General features: G+C 42.5%; 1 protein-coding gene across 1 annotated transcript in view; it reads left to right on the top strand.

Annotated features, from left to right (window-relative positions):
- The window catches only part of MKLN1 (muskelin 1), a 94,265-nt gene that overhangs the window by 14,245 nt on the left and 65,940 nt on the right, over window positions 1-14,080 (top strand). Inside the window, exons 2-4 of the mRNA XM_083830601.1 lie at window positions 177-246; window positions 7,420-7,562; window positions 8,947-9,035. Coding sequence (XP_083686727.1) covers window positions 177-246; window positions 7,420-7,562; window positions 8,947-9,035 — 302 coding nt within the window. The remainder of the gene's footprint in view (window positions 1-176; window positions 247-7,419; window positions 7,563-8,946; window positions 9,036-14,080) is intronic.

Here is a 14,080-nt window from a genome sequence, read left to right as displayed (position 1 = left end):
TCCCAACCACATGGCTTGGAGACTTGTTTTAATGGGTCTGGGAGAAGCGTAGTCTCTGCCCAGCATTTTGGGGAGTTGCATGGGAGTGTTATTGATCTCTGTGTTTGACAGCTCTTACTGGCGATGTAAATACAGTGTGGCAGTTACTTAAATTACTTCTGGCTTCTCCTTTTTAGGAATATTTTGGTGGACAAGCCTAATGATCAGTCCTCGAGATGGTCTTCTGAAAGCAATTATCCTCCCCAGGTAAGCACCCGAATCTCTGCTCCTGTACAGCTTCTTGTGCAACTTCAGGTACAATGGATTTTTTATTTTAAATACAGTCTGCTACTACTTATACTGGATGCATTTGTAAGTTACCTCCTCTCACTTCAGTACATGTTGGTACGTTAGGTATTTACATTTCCAGCAATCTCTTCACGATCTTTCAAGGAAAGATTTTTGCAGGGGAAGAGTTTCACGTTTCATCCTTGAAAATCACAGTCACGCTGGAAATAATCTAACCTTACGGTTAGATTAAGCTGCTAATGAGGCGTGCAGGTCCCCCTTTGTTCGTGCTATTGGAGACTGCTGTAGGCTGCTGGCCTTGAATCCTAGATCTAAGGAGCTTGTATTTGTTTCCCCTAATAGCACACTTAGGAATGTAGCCTCTGTTAAAAAGAGCCATGAATGTCACCTCTGCTGATGGCTAATCGGTGATTATTAAAATAGAATCTGTATTGATTTTTAGCTTCTAATTTGCCTTCTCCTTATAATTACATTGTTAGATTATCCGGAAAAATATACTTACCCTTTCACTTAATTTTTCCTCCTCCCAATAAGTGTGTTACCCTTCTCGTTATGCCAGATCTACGCCTTATCGCTCTGGTCCTGTTTGCTTAACTTTTCCTGTGTTATGCTGGGTGTTTTGAGTTCTTTTGTTGAAGTACTGATGTGCAGCAGAATGTGTTGGGGGTATCTCTCACACAGAGTTCCTGTGCATAGAAAATAAGCATGTTTAGTTCAAGTATTCTTCATGAGTTTAGCCTTGGGAATTTTCCTCTAGGTAAATCTTGGTTTGCTGTGAAGGTGTGTTAAAAATCTGTACTCTTCACTGGCAGCTGCAGATCACAGCGGGGTCATCCCATCCAGTTGAAAGGCTTTCATCCTAGTTTTCGTGATAGTTTTCTATACTGCTGTCTGTGAAAGTGAGGGTTTTTTAATATGGGAAGAGAACTATCTTGTCTATACTGTTGGCATGTTTCATAAACCCGCTTGTCAAGGCTGATAATTTTTCACATGCTTTGATCCCCTTGATGCCTGTGTGCGTCTACTGCTCTTTTAATTTGATTTTTTTAAATGTAAATATTTTGTTAAACAGCAAGGGAGTTTAAAACTGCTTCAAGCTATGGATTAATCTGTCTAGGAACTATTGATTGCAGGGTAATGGGTTTTGAGCATGTGTTGCATCTCAGTGTGCCATCCTTTTTGTTGTTGTGCAGAAAACGTGTAGTTTCTTAGGGTTCTTCCGTCAGTTCACAAGGCGAGGTTGGCTGTGGTGTAGCTTTAGACTGACCCAAGGTGCTCATAGGTCTGCCTTTTGTTTTCTTGAGGGATCCTAAATGTTTTGTTCTGTTCTTAAACTGATTCTGGACCAGAAATTCATCTCTTGTGGCTGGATGCTTTAACATATTCCCATCCTATGCTTAAAGCTGCCAAGCAGTGATCCAGGTTGTATCAAGCAAGTAGATTAAAATCAGAATCACTTAAATACAAACTACATAAACTTGTTCAAGAGAGATCTTCCGGCAAGTTTGTTCATTGAATATGGCGTGAATGAAGATGCTGTTGCAGATCTACTGAATCCAGCCCTGCAGAGCTGGGCGCTGCCCTGCACGCTAAGCAAGTAATGCAAACCAAGCTTTTGATTGAAGAGTTAAAAATTAAATGTGTGTATAGAGGGTATCCAGATAGTGGCAGTCGAGATAAGACAGTGTCCAAGTTGTGTTCTGTGTTCTTTAAAGACAAAAACAACAAAAAACCCGGCTGCCTAAGAGGAAAAGATGGTCCTGCTGGTTTCCTCTTAGTTGAATCTCTGTATCCAGCAGCGAGAATATAAAAAGCTGCTTAGTCGTCCATTTATTTATTTGCAGTGTCTCCTAATATGTATTTTAGTGTATTCTCATGCCTCTCACCTGAGTGTTTAATTACTCGCTTAAAGCAAATTTGCCAGTGTAACTTACCTGTTGTAAAAACAGCTGGGAAGAGGGAACAGGGAATTGAAATTCGCAGAAGCCTTCGTGCAAAGAATGCAGTTTCTGCTGTTCCTGTGCGCGCGGAGAAACTGTTCCAAGTTATGTTGTCTCATATGTGACCAAAGAACTTCACATTTGGTAAGATTTTGCACCTCTGAACAGTGAAATCTTAAGTTTTTCACCTCTGAACCACGGTGATTGCCACACTTTAATGCAGGTAAAACTTTTATGCAAGCTTTCTGCTTCCCCGTTTTCACAAAAGCTCTAAAGGCAGAATCTCAGCTTGGGAAAACTTCAGCTGAAGTAATAATTGACTGAATTATAGTCGTGGTGGAGAGAGAGGCTGGGGTGAGATTAATCGCTTTACGTTAGCAAATGGGTATTTCAGATTCCAGCAATAATATGCACACACGCACATTATTTTTAATCCCCAAGATAAACACGGAGCATCCTATGGAAAGTGAAGCTGCGAAGCGTTTTATGGCTTTTGTGTTGGCACCGCTTCGTTTCAAAATTGGTCGCTTTTACAGTGACGCACTTGTTACAGCGCGTGGGCGGCCGTAATAGTCTGGGACAGGAAGTGCACAAAAACTCAGTGCCATAAAGCTTGCCTTGTCTCAAACTTTATTAGCTGAAGCTAAGGCTAGGACTCGGTGTGAGGACTAATGCCATTCAAGCTCGCTGGCACACGCTGTGAGATATTTTAATACGCGGCAGCCCCAATCGCTGGCGTCTGTCTCCTCCGTGTGCCTCACCTTAATGTGAGGGTTTACTAACTCACTGCCCAAGCGATGTTCTGTGCTGCCTGAGAGGTAAAAATCACTCCCTAGTATTAAGTGGTCCCCTTTCTTTGTTGACTGAAGCAATAACACCTGTAGGCACCTTGCTTTGGGAGCATTCCCCTTGCTAAGGTAAGCACGAGTTTGTAAAGCTCCGAGTTTGTCCAGTGGCTCAGGGAAAGATCTGCGCTTTGCAGCAAGCGTGGTAAAGCCCATACTAAAACTTCCTGAAAAGGGAAAAGAAAATGAAAGTGGAAGTCTGGATATTTGAAGTACTGCCCCGTGGCTATATTTAGTAAAACGTCTGCCTAGCTTGTGGGTATGGTAGAGTTAAATCATTCCTGAGGCCATGAAAGCCACGAGTTATGAATGAGTGCCAGTGGAAGGAAGCATGACAGCTGTTTTTCTGTTTATTAAACTAGATATCTGTCTTCAGCCTTGAAATAGAATGACCCAGAAATTACATATTCAATAACAAACCTGTTATGTAGTAACCTATTCGGGCAGAAGAGGGCTGGTAGTTCTATTTTTGAAGGAGTTCTTACATGGGAAGTGTGAAGCAGCAAGGCTGGTAATGCTGAAGAGCACGGCCCTGCCATCCGTGTGCGTCCCGATGGCTGCAGCCGTGGTCTAACTGGGAGGCTGCGTGCAGGAGAACCTCTAATTACCCATAGTGGCTTGATTAATAACGTGCAGAACAAAAGGGTAGACTTTGTGTTTTAAAAGACAGAAGCTTAATTGCAAAAACATTGGGTAGGTTTGCCTAGTGGCTGCTGACAGCCCCTGCCGAGGATCTGGGTTATTTTCTGCTTTTATTTTCACACGCAAAATAAATGTCATTGCTCCCTAATTTAAAAAAAAAAACAAAAAACAAAGAACAAACACAAAACAAGTTTGCAGCGCTGCATTGCAAAGGTTGATGAGCAGAAAACGTTAAAGAGAAATAAGTTAATATAATGTGATGCGTGTCTAATTGCCCAGGCAGCTTGCACAGTACGGTTTGGAATCCGGTCGAGCTTATTTGATTCGGAGATGGAAAACTGAAACCAATTGTTCGGGGAGAGCCGCTAACATCCTACACATGCTGTAACAGCGCAGAATTTGTATCTGAGAAGAACAATTTTCCCCTCTCGATTCCCATCCTGCTGTGCAGATCATATCAGGAACTAATTTAAAATCCATTAATAAAATTTACACTCGGTTGTGTGATGCAGAAGCGTGCATATGGTTGTCATCAAATGGTAGCGCAGACCAGAGCTTCGGGAAAGCTTGGAATTCGTTGCGGCTCCCGGTGCCACGGGGCTGGATTCGCTTTTCTGGGTGCCTGTAAGCGGCTGCCGAGGTGCTGAAGCGCCGTACGTGACTCGCCGTGCTCTGCTCTTTGTGCATCTCTGCTTGCAAATGTTTTTTAATCACCGAGCAGAAGTCTTGCTCTTCTCATGCTTTGTAGCATCTTGTTTGCAAGGGCGGTAATTTGAGGCTCGACAATTAGGCTGAGGTTTTTGTGCAGTTGCTCCAATTAATGTCAGTGCGCCGTGCCTCTAATGAACAAACACTTGAGCTTCCAATTTGGATTTCTGGAATACTTCCTGAATACTCGGGTGTTAAATGCACTGACGTTGCTTAGAGCAGCAGGACTGGAAAGTGTTATATAACTCGGAGGTTATGAGGTTAAGTCTGTGAGGTTTCAGACAAATATATATAACTTGTTCTCCCCAGGCTTAATAAATAATTTGAACTTACGTGCTCTTCTGTCGCATCTCTCAAAGCTAGAGAGGATAGTCTGTCGCGTCTGAAATCCTGGTAACAGTCCAAAGCATCCCTGCAGCCAGCTGTTTGCAGCACTCGAGGCAATGCTTATCATTTTTGGACATCTGTGAGATGTGCAGCCTGTAACCATAGTGGCGTGTGTGTATATATACATACATTAAACCGTGCACGTGTTGATGTATTTTTATGTATGTTGTATAAGCATACAGGTGTATACACCCCCATATCTATTAAACTACAAAAAGCATAGATAGGTTCAGGTATCAGGCCACAGGCTTTGAAGCAAACCTGCTTTTTGGTTCCCTGTCAGTGAGATAAATTCACAAAGAGCTTGTCTTGAGCCTCTGTGCCTGTTCCTAATGCCCGCGTGACTCAGCAGCGCTGCGGTGCGTGGGAGCCCGGGGACGGCTGCAGAGTTTCCCCCCCTCCGTCCGTAGGCTCGAGGACTAATTGCTGGCCGCGGGGAGTAATTGCCGTGCCCTGCTCCGTTTCAGACGTGCATGCCAAGGTAGAGGATTTAACTGCAGCCCTGGAGTTCTCTCCCTTAATGTAGGGTAAGAATCGAATAACGCAGGATGAAGAGCATGCCAGGCTTCTGCAGGGTGGCTGAGAAAGTCTGTCTCCGCGACCCAGGCGTGAGGGCTGCGACTCCAAGGAGATTAAAGCACTGCAGTCGCTGCTGTTGGTAGTGCTGGCGTCACTTCTTCATCGCTGGGAGAAAGCTGCAGGGAGGGTGCGGTGGTGGAGGAGGAGTTCGTAGATGTCGGGGCGTACTGGCTGTTCCACACGGGAATTTTGGCAGTGGGCTGTGCCATGGATCTGGTGTTGCCCTCTTCCAGGATTATCCTCTTGCTCATCCCTTCCTTTTCTCTATTTCAGCAGTTTTCTATATAGAATATATATATATATTTTAAGAAGTTTGGCAATTACTTTGAGATGGAAGCATGGCTTAACTGCTAGTTAAACTGACATTGGGTCCTCACATTTGGATGGGTGGCACAGTGCTAAAAAGTGTTCATAGAAATACTTAAAATATCTGGAAGAGCACCAAAACATTATTCCGTTGCATCCTCGCACTGCTGATACTGGCTTATTTTCTTCAATCTGAAAAAAAAAATGAATTGCTGCAAAGATCCTTGGCAGCAATTCCTCCTTATTCTAAATAGGTACCGGTCTTGTCTGCATTATTTGGGATAAATGGTGTTTGGGGGAGTATTTCTCCTAAGCTAAGCTCTTTGAGGTCCTCAAGGTTCCACATTTATCCTGATGCTCTCGAATGTTATTAGTACTGCTCCTTGGGTTCAGAATTGCTTACTTTATAGGGCCATGGCAGAAGGACCAAGAAGTAGATAGCGGGTAAAGTTTCTTCTGTTGCTCACCCCAAAGATGCACTTGTAGGGTAAGCTTGCCCCACCGATGGAGCTGCGCAGCACAAGCAGAGTGGTGCAGCGATGCTGGTATCTCCTGAGGACCTACAGAAGCATGCAGATAACTGCTAAATGCTGATGAAAGACCCGAAATACTGTATCACGCTGCTTTGGCAGCGCCCCTTTTCGGAGGCAGGGGCCACCAGGAGTGCCTGCAGTGGGAGGTGTTCCACAGCGCCTTAGCTGTCTGCTGGGAACGTAGCCTCGATCATAAGGTTTTGTAACAAAATCCAGGGCGATGAGTAATTGGGATTCTGCGCTTTGTCTCGTTTCTCTGCTGTGTGCTTCTTATTTCTGAGAAATTAGGGAAGACAATTAACCACCTTGTTTTTAGGTATGAACTTCGGTGTATCCTGCAAAGCAGGATGTCTCCAGGCTCCCTCAAGACCTGCTTTGTAGGGGAAGGTTAAATAAACTTGGTGCTCGATGGTCCCTGATGGACGGTGCGAAAGCTTCTCTGCGTATGGTTTTCAAGTGGAATAGATCTTTTCCTCCAGCAGCGCTGGGGAAGCTGGCAGCTGGGACCTGAAAATAAGTTACTTGACTTTGGTTTGTGTGCTGTAGGGGGACAAAGGTGTAAAGGTGAGCAAAGGTGTAAAGGGGAGCAAATGTTCGAAGCGAGAACATTTTCATCATTATATGTGTAAAGCCCTTTATTGTCAGCGAAGTGGTTGGGTTTTATTTGGGATGGTTATTAAGCAGTTGGCTCCTGCATTAGCCACAAATCAAACTTAGTCTGTGTTCAGTGGTTAAATAGTCTCTTCTAGAGAGGAAAAGTAATTTGATGTTCTCTTAGCATGTGGAACATGCTGTATTTATCTAATTGTGCATTCAGTTTAGGTTTCCTTTCAGGCTGGAGTGGGCGTTTGAATCATCGTCCTCCTTAGCTTGATCCTATTTGCCAGATCTCAGGAAGTCTTGCATCCAACTTGAAGGAATGTATGTAAGCCTTGAATAGCAATGCTAGGAATAGGCAATTCAACCCAATCTTTTTCCTGGATAGGTTTTTAAAAACTAATATTCCTAAAAAGCCTTTGGTTAGTTCCAAGAACTAGGGAGAAAATATGATAATTGGGGGGGGAAGGAATCATCTTAATTTTCATTTTTTCTGGCTTTATAACTGAATATTTGAAGGCTGCGTTGTTTCTCCCTTGGTGTGTTGTGCAGCCTTGGCTTTAATATTGAAATTCACTGTTCTCTCTTCCACAGTATTTGATTCTGAAACTTGAAAGACCTGCCATAGTCCAGAGCATCACGTTTGGCAAGTACGAGAAAACGCATGTCTGCAACTTAAAGAAGTTTAAAGTCTTTGGTGGGATGAATGAGGAAAACATGACAGATCTCTTATCCAGGTAAGACGTGATTTCGTCCGCTGAGGTAATCAGAAAGGCTGGACCAAAAAGCTCTTCCCCTTCACTCCCGAGCAGACAGTGTAACAGAGCTGTTGTTGTGATCCTACAATTAGCTGCCCCTGTGCTTGTGGTCAGGTCAGTGAGCAACAATCCCAATGCTCGCTCCAGGGAGCCTTCCTTATCCTGCCCTAACCACAGAGGATTTGTGGAGAGTGAACTCCTGGAGGTCTGAAAGAGCTGAGAGCAAGGTTCAACTTTGCTGTGTTTGCGATTCCTTTCTTCCTTGTGCCTGAGGCGCAGTAGAAATGATTCCCCAGGTGTGGGTAACTTCAAGAAGCTTTTAAAAGCACAAGTAACCTGCCTATGTTAAGAACCTCCTTGCAGCTGTAAAGCTCTGGCTGGTCAGCTGCTCTGCCTTGCTTCAAATGGGTAAATAAATCAGATAAGAAAATAGAAAACCATTGTTTTCCTTTTTTTTTTTTTTTTTAGTTTGGTCCAGTAGTTGTACTGGTAGGGAGTAATGAAGGAGTCTTTTGGCTATTCGAGGCTGATCGTGAGCTTCTGAGTAGTTGCTAACATAAATTTTCAAGGGCCTTTTAAGGGGTTTTCTGTTTCAGAAAGGGAAATGATACTTAAATATCTAGGAGTACAAGAGCAACAGGGAGCAAGACCTAGTTTTGGAGGCCTACAGAAGGAAGCTCCACCTCTGAGGAACGTACTGGGGTACATGATCTTTACTCAGTTAGAACAGCCAGGGGGGAAACATGGGATGTTCTTTGTTGCAGGTATTCTTCAAAGCCATATAGAGACTAGCCACAGCCTTCCCCGTCCCTTCCCTTTCTTTAGGTAGACCAGTCTTGCAGCCTCACTTTATTGCTGCTCGAACTTTGGGGGAAGAGATTTTAGTGACATAGTAATTACTGATAGATAATGTCACAAGTTCAATAAAAATCCTTGTTTTGGGACCTGTTGCTGCATCTTCAGTAGAAATGGACCTAGGATTTTTGATAAGCTATAGCAAATATTTGATATTTTAAAAAGTGTTGCTCAGAAATGGATCACAAAATGCTTTGGCAGTGTGATAAGTCTGCCTCCATCCTACCCAGGGAAGCGTGATTCAGATTGCTTGCCGAAGTCGCAGGGACGCTGGCACAGACCAGCACCATTGATCTGATGTCAGTTCCCCCTGAAGCCACTAGCCAGTGCTGCCTCCCAGGGAGATAAGATGGTGGATAGCAGTCCAGGCGTTGGTCCAGCATGGGTACTGATGATTTATAGTAATATGAAACAAGCATCGCATTTCAGGCATGACCTAGATTGCATTTATTAGCTAGTCCTAAAATACAAGGTAAAATTTAGTAACCTTATTTATTTTTTCCCACAGTGGCTTAAAGAATGATTATAACAAAGAAACATTCACCTTGAAGCATAAAATTGATGAACAGATGTTCCCCTGTCGATTCATTAAGATAGGTAAATGCATTTTTTCAGCATTCTGAGTAGAAAATAATCTTTTCTTATACTTGTGCCAGTCTTGGCACTTGTGACTTCATTGTACTCAGGCAAAGTATCCAAAATAGCTGTTCCATTTCATGATCTCTTAGGTTGGTTAGATTGGAACACAGTGAAGTCCTGTTACTAAAATAATAGCTTCGTAATAGAAATCCTAGGGACTGAAAGCAAAATACTGTACTTCTCAGAAACGCAGTTGTTGAGCCAACTAATTACTGGAGAAGCTGCTTGCTGTCCTGCTATAACTTGCTATATAGAACTTTAAAAAAGAATCATTAAGTTAAATACTAGTAAAAGTTTCCAGCATTGATAACCTTGGAGTTTGAAGAAGTTTCTTCTTTTTTCCTCCAAACATGCTTGCAACAAAAAGCAATAGCAGAAGCCTTTCCTTTTGCCTTCTTGCTGCTCTACTCATGAAGTCTCACTTCTGGCTAAAGATGCGGTCCAGGAGCAAAGAAGAATTATGCTCCGTGATGTCCACCAGTGTAGTTTCTCTGGTGGAGCATGCTAGAAGGGGTACTAATTACTAATTCCTGTGACTTGGGAGCTCGGGTGGCTGCTCTTTCCTTGCTTTGCGTGGGCTAGAGAGAATAAGCGTCTTACACTTGCCATTATTGATGCTGGTTGGGCTTAATCCAGTAGTTTAGAGCCTTTCATCTCTACATAGCTGAGTAGATTTATTTTCCCCTTCCTACCTGCTGAGACAGTAAAAGAATTACTGTTTTTACGCTGTTTAATTCTTCTTTTTTTTTTTTTAAAAAAAAAGCAAATAGAGCAAGTAGTTGCTGAAAAATCAAATGAGATCCTGTTGACTTAGAGGAATTTAGGAGCATTTTGAAGAATTGGGTAATTCCTTTGCCAAGATTTGGTTGACCGTGGCTGTGTAGAGGCTCTTCGTGGAAGTTTCAGTTTAGGAATCAAGTAATCGTTTGTGTGCCATAAACCATCATGTTTCCCATGTTTAGGCAAGTGGAGAAGTTAGTTGTTGTTTTTTTTTTCTTTTTTTCTTTTTTTTGCCACTTCTTTTGGAAGCATCTGTAACACTTAGCTTGAGGAATCCTGAAGTGGAGGAAAGGAATAGTTTAAGGCTGAGGTCATGGAAGTTAAATCGATTTTTAATGTATTCTGAAGCTTTCTGTGTTAGCTTTCTGGGGGCATGATATTTTTTTTTAATGGCTAACAAACAACAAATAGTTACTGGAGGGCTAAAGGGTTGAATGGAAAGATTCCTAGCTACTGCTCTGGATGTGTAAGTTGTATTCCTGCAGAATGTGTTGCAGATATGTTCAGATGTTACAAAGCGTAGCATGAAGTTGGAACTTGTTAGGAAAGTGAAATGTTGATTAATTTTACCAGCATTTTTTCTCTGACATGACGTGAGTGGGTATTAAATTACACGGCTCGTTTTGTTGGGATGGGTTCCTTACTTAAGGAACATAAAATTAAGTATTCTTTTGTGACAAATATGTATATATTTGTCACTTGCTCACCAGTTATGGTTTGAGTTTTCCTTTTTAGTTCTATCTACTGCCTCTCATTTCTTGAAGCTATTTTCTGCGAAGGAAATTCCTGTGCTAGGAGAAAAATTAAAATGCTTTTTTGACCAAACCCTATTAATTTCTAGTTGGTTCCTAGTGTCATTTTGTTTATAAAGTTGCGAGTGTTTTTCTACTGTGAAACAACTGTAAAACGATGTTATGAAATTCTGTTATTTTTCAGATTCGCAGCGTGAAGATGTTTTCAGTTTGTTAAAATTTCCAAGCTGCTAGCCAAAGTAACTCAAAATTTGAAATACCGTGCTGTGTTCCTTGTAATGCTGCCAGTAAGCACGAGGCCAAAATCTGCCCTTTTGGACTCGGAGAGGCTGACACCACACGAGTTACTGTTATCAGCGAAGCTTGCCTGTTTGGAGGAGGCATTGTTTAGTTCGGCAGCTGCTTGCATAAGGCATTTTCTTTATAATTTTGCAGATAAACAGATCTGTACGCTGCTGTTAGCAGCACAACAGGGAGGATAATATATTTTTTTTTTTGGGGGGGGGGGAAACAGGAGGAATTTGACGGGTAGATCTGTGAGAGGTGGGGGAAAAACTTCCTAAAACTTCCATTGCCCACGTGATGTTTGGCTGGTAGGAAGCAGAAGAAGTAAGTTGCTTCTCTCACCCTCTGTCAAGACGAGGCTTGCACTTCTTGCAGTTTAATTAGTTCAAACTCAGTTCCTCAGCACTGAAATGCCCAGTTGTACAGGCTCCTGACCTACTTGACAAGTAATTTTTGTGTTTCACGTAGCACCTCGTTAAAGAGCTTGGGAGGGGAAAAGATGTTTATCTGGACAAAATAGTGAAGAACAATTTTATAAGGCTGCGAGCTTTGTTTCTGGCCGTTTGCTTTTGTGGTCCCTCGAAGCTGAGGTTTTTTTATTGTGTCATTGAAAGCAGAAGGTGTTGTGAAGAGTGATTGCCATGAAGGAGTCTGAAGAAATACTGAGTGCAATTCTCATGCCAGTTTGTTACTAGCATGGGAATTACTAACTCTGCTTCAAGGTTTTTGAGCTTTTTTGTATTAAAAAAAAACCAAAGCAATACTCCTTTATGGATGTTTCCAATATTAGTTGGATTAGTTGGATTGTACCTGCATTTTTCCATGCACTGTTTGTGTGACTACAGCTTGTAGATGAGGGGCACAGAAATTAGCTTGAGAGGTGTGCTTGAAATGATTGCACTGTTCAGTGCCTCTGCTGTTTTCTGTAGTATACAGGGTTGCAGTCCTTGCCTAGGCATAGCTTGCAATTATTGAGAAATATCCCCCTAAAATCAGTCTTGTGTGGGTAAAAAAAAAAAAAAAAAACAAAACCACACACAACACTGTTTAAGTGACCTAAATACCTTTTGCTTCTGCTAAAGGGCTATTGATTTTTTTTTTATTATTTTTCCTCTCTGCTGGGCACCTCTCACCGTGCGGTGACAGTTCAGCTGCGCTGAACAGTCATTTGCATTTCAGGACGGATGCAGCAAAAAAAAAAAAAACAAGCTGAGGTCGCTTTTTGGTTAAAAAATGGAGAAATACTGGAGCGGTAGGTTTCAGATTCGACACTTTTAATGGGAGCATCTTTCTCCCTTAAGGGTGTGTGTCTGTGGAGGAAAAAAAAGCAATATAGCAAAGAGTGTCTAGAATAAGGTATGGTCCCTACAACTGTGTTGTGGGTTAGGGTTTCCACTATTTTTTTTGGAGGGGAACAAATAAAGAAACGGCCATTGGGGGACATGAGCAGAGGAATGGATTTGCACCCATGGAGGCTTATTCCAGCATCTTAGGCTACTTTTTCCTCTGTACCACAGAAATCGTTATGTAAAACTCACTATTTTTGATGAATTGTTGATTATTCAAGCTGGTAGAAGTTGGCATAAGTTCTCTGAATTTATACCAGAGGCTCTACTGGAAGGAAATCGAGGTGAACACCTCTGCTTTATTTTATTTTATTTTTTTTCCTGAAAAGAGGTGGTAAAGTGGTAAAGCTTGATTTTTTTTTTTTTTTTTTGAATTTTTTTCCCACCCAGTAAAGTCAACACCACGACATTGGCCTCAGGTTCACCGGCAGGAAATCGATGGCCTCAGCCCATTTGAGGTGGTCTGTGGTTTGGTTCGGTGTTTGAGCGCAAGGAGCTGATGAACAGATTGGGATTCTTTATGGCTGAATGAGCACCAGATTTAACTTCAGTTTGGTCTGTGCGTTCCGGTCTGAGGACAGAAAAAAGGGGGTGCCCACACTTGTGGTATTTTTTCGGTCTGTCATCCTAATAGGTGGGATGCCCTGGGTTGTCCATGAGCTCTAGTGTTTGCCAGTTTGCTGTCCTCCCAAGGAATGCGAGGAAAGGCTTGTGCAGTTGCTGCTGATGCCTTTTTGTGTCTCTGTGGAAGGATTGTAGCATTTGTTCACATAAAACATGCATCAGTTATTGCATCAGTTCCCCTATCTCTCTGGTAAAACTTTAAACTGATGCTTTTGGAGTTAAAAGTAGTAAGATTTTATGATATTGAGATAAAATACCTTGCTTAGCTTTGTCCCATGGAAGACAGGCTTGGTTTTCTCTACCAGTTCTCTTTCTCGGTTGGTTTTCTCTACCAGTTCCTGTCTCCACCGAGATGAACCTACTAGGGGCTGCTCTGAGAGCATCTCACCTGGAAGGCTGAAGGATCAAGTAGAAAGGAATTATCTGGGATGATCTGAGAGCCATACATACGAAGTACCTACGTACTGATTTTAAAACCAGTTAAGAATCGCATATTCAGAGTCTGTTTAGATCTTTTCTGAAAATCTGTTCTCCCGATGACTGTTCCTAGAAGTCGTCACAAGTCCCTAGCAAGAGGTTTGTAGAAACACCGTTTAAAATTTAGGGTATCGTGCGTTTGAGCAATATGCTTTGTGCCCAAACGCGTTGCGGCAAATAAGGGATGTAGCTTGGGGAAGCGTAAATACTTCCGAACCTTTAACAGGAACAGCTTTAAGACAACTTTTGGCTTTGATTTCCTCAGGGGTGGGTCAGAAAACCCCTAGTTGAACAAGTCAGCAGTCTCCATGGCGTTTCGTGGCGGTTTGAGGGGTAGCTAGCAGTTTCTCCGTGGGAAGAACAGCTTCTGTGGAAGGGAGGAAGTAGTGGACTCCACGCTGCTGCTGATTACTACTCATTCATCTCCAATGCTATCTTTTCCTGTTTATCAGTTATGGTCAAATAGAGAGGAAACAAAAGTGTTTGAGAGAAGCCGCTTGATTTCACTGCAGTTTTAAGGAGCGAGCGCTCACGTAAAAGCAGTGCGGGGGCTGCGATTGCTCTGAGAAGCAGAACAAACTCTTAATCTGCAGGCTAATCGATAAATCGATGCAAGACCATGGATGTTACCACAGAGAGGCCTTAAGTGAGAGGCTGCGGTGTGTTTCACAGGTCACTTAGTGTTTTAAATGTTTGGTCCGATACCCAGATGAAACAGGATTAGCAAAAAGCTGCACAT

Source organism: Anser anser (assembly GCF_964211835.1).
Source record: "Anser anser genome assembly, chromosome: 1".
In the NCBI taxonomy this organism is placed as follows: Eukaryota; Metazoa; Chordata; class Aves; order Anseriformes; family Anatidae; genus Anser; species Anser anser.
The sequence above is the reverse complement of the archived record's forward strand: the minus strand, read 5'-3'. Positions and strand labels throughout refer to the sequence as shown.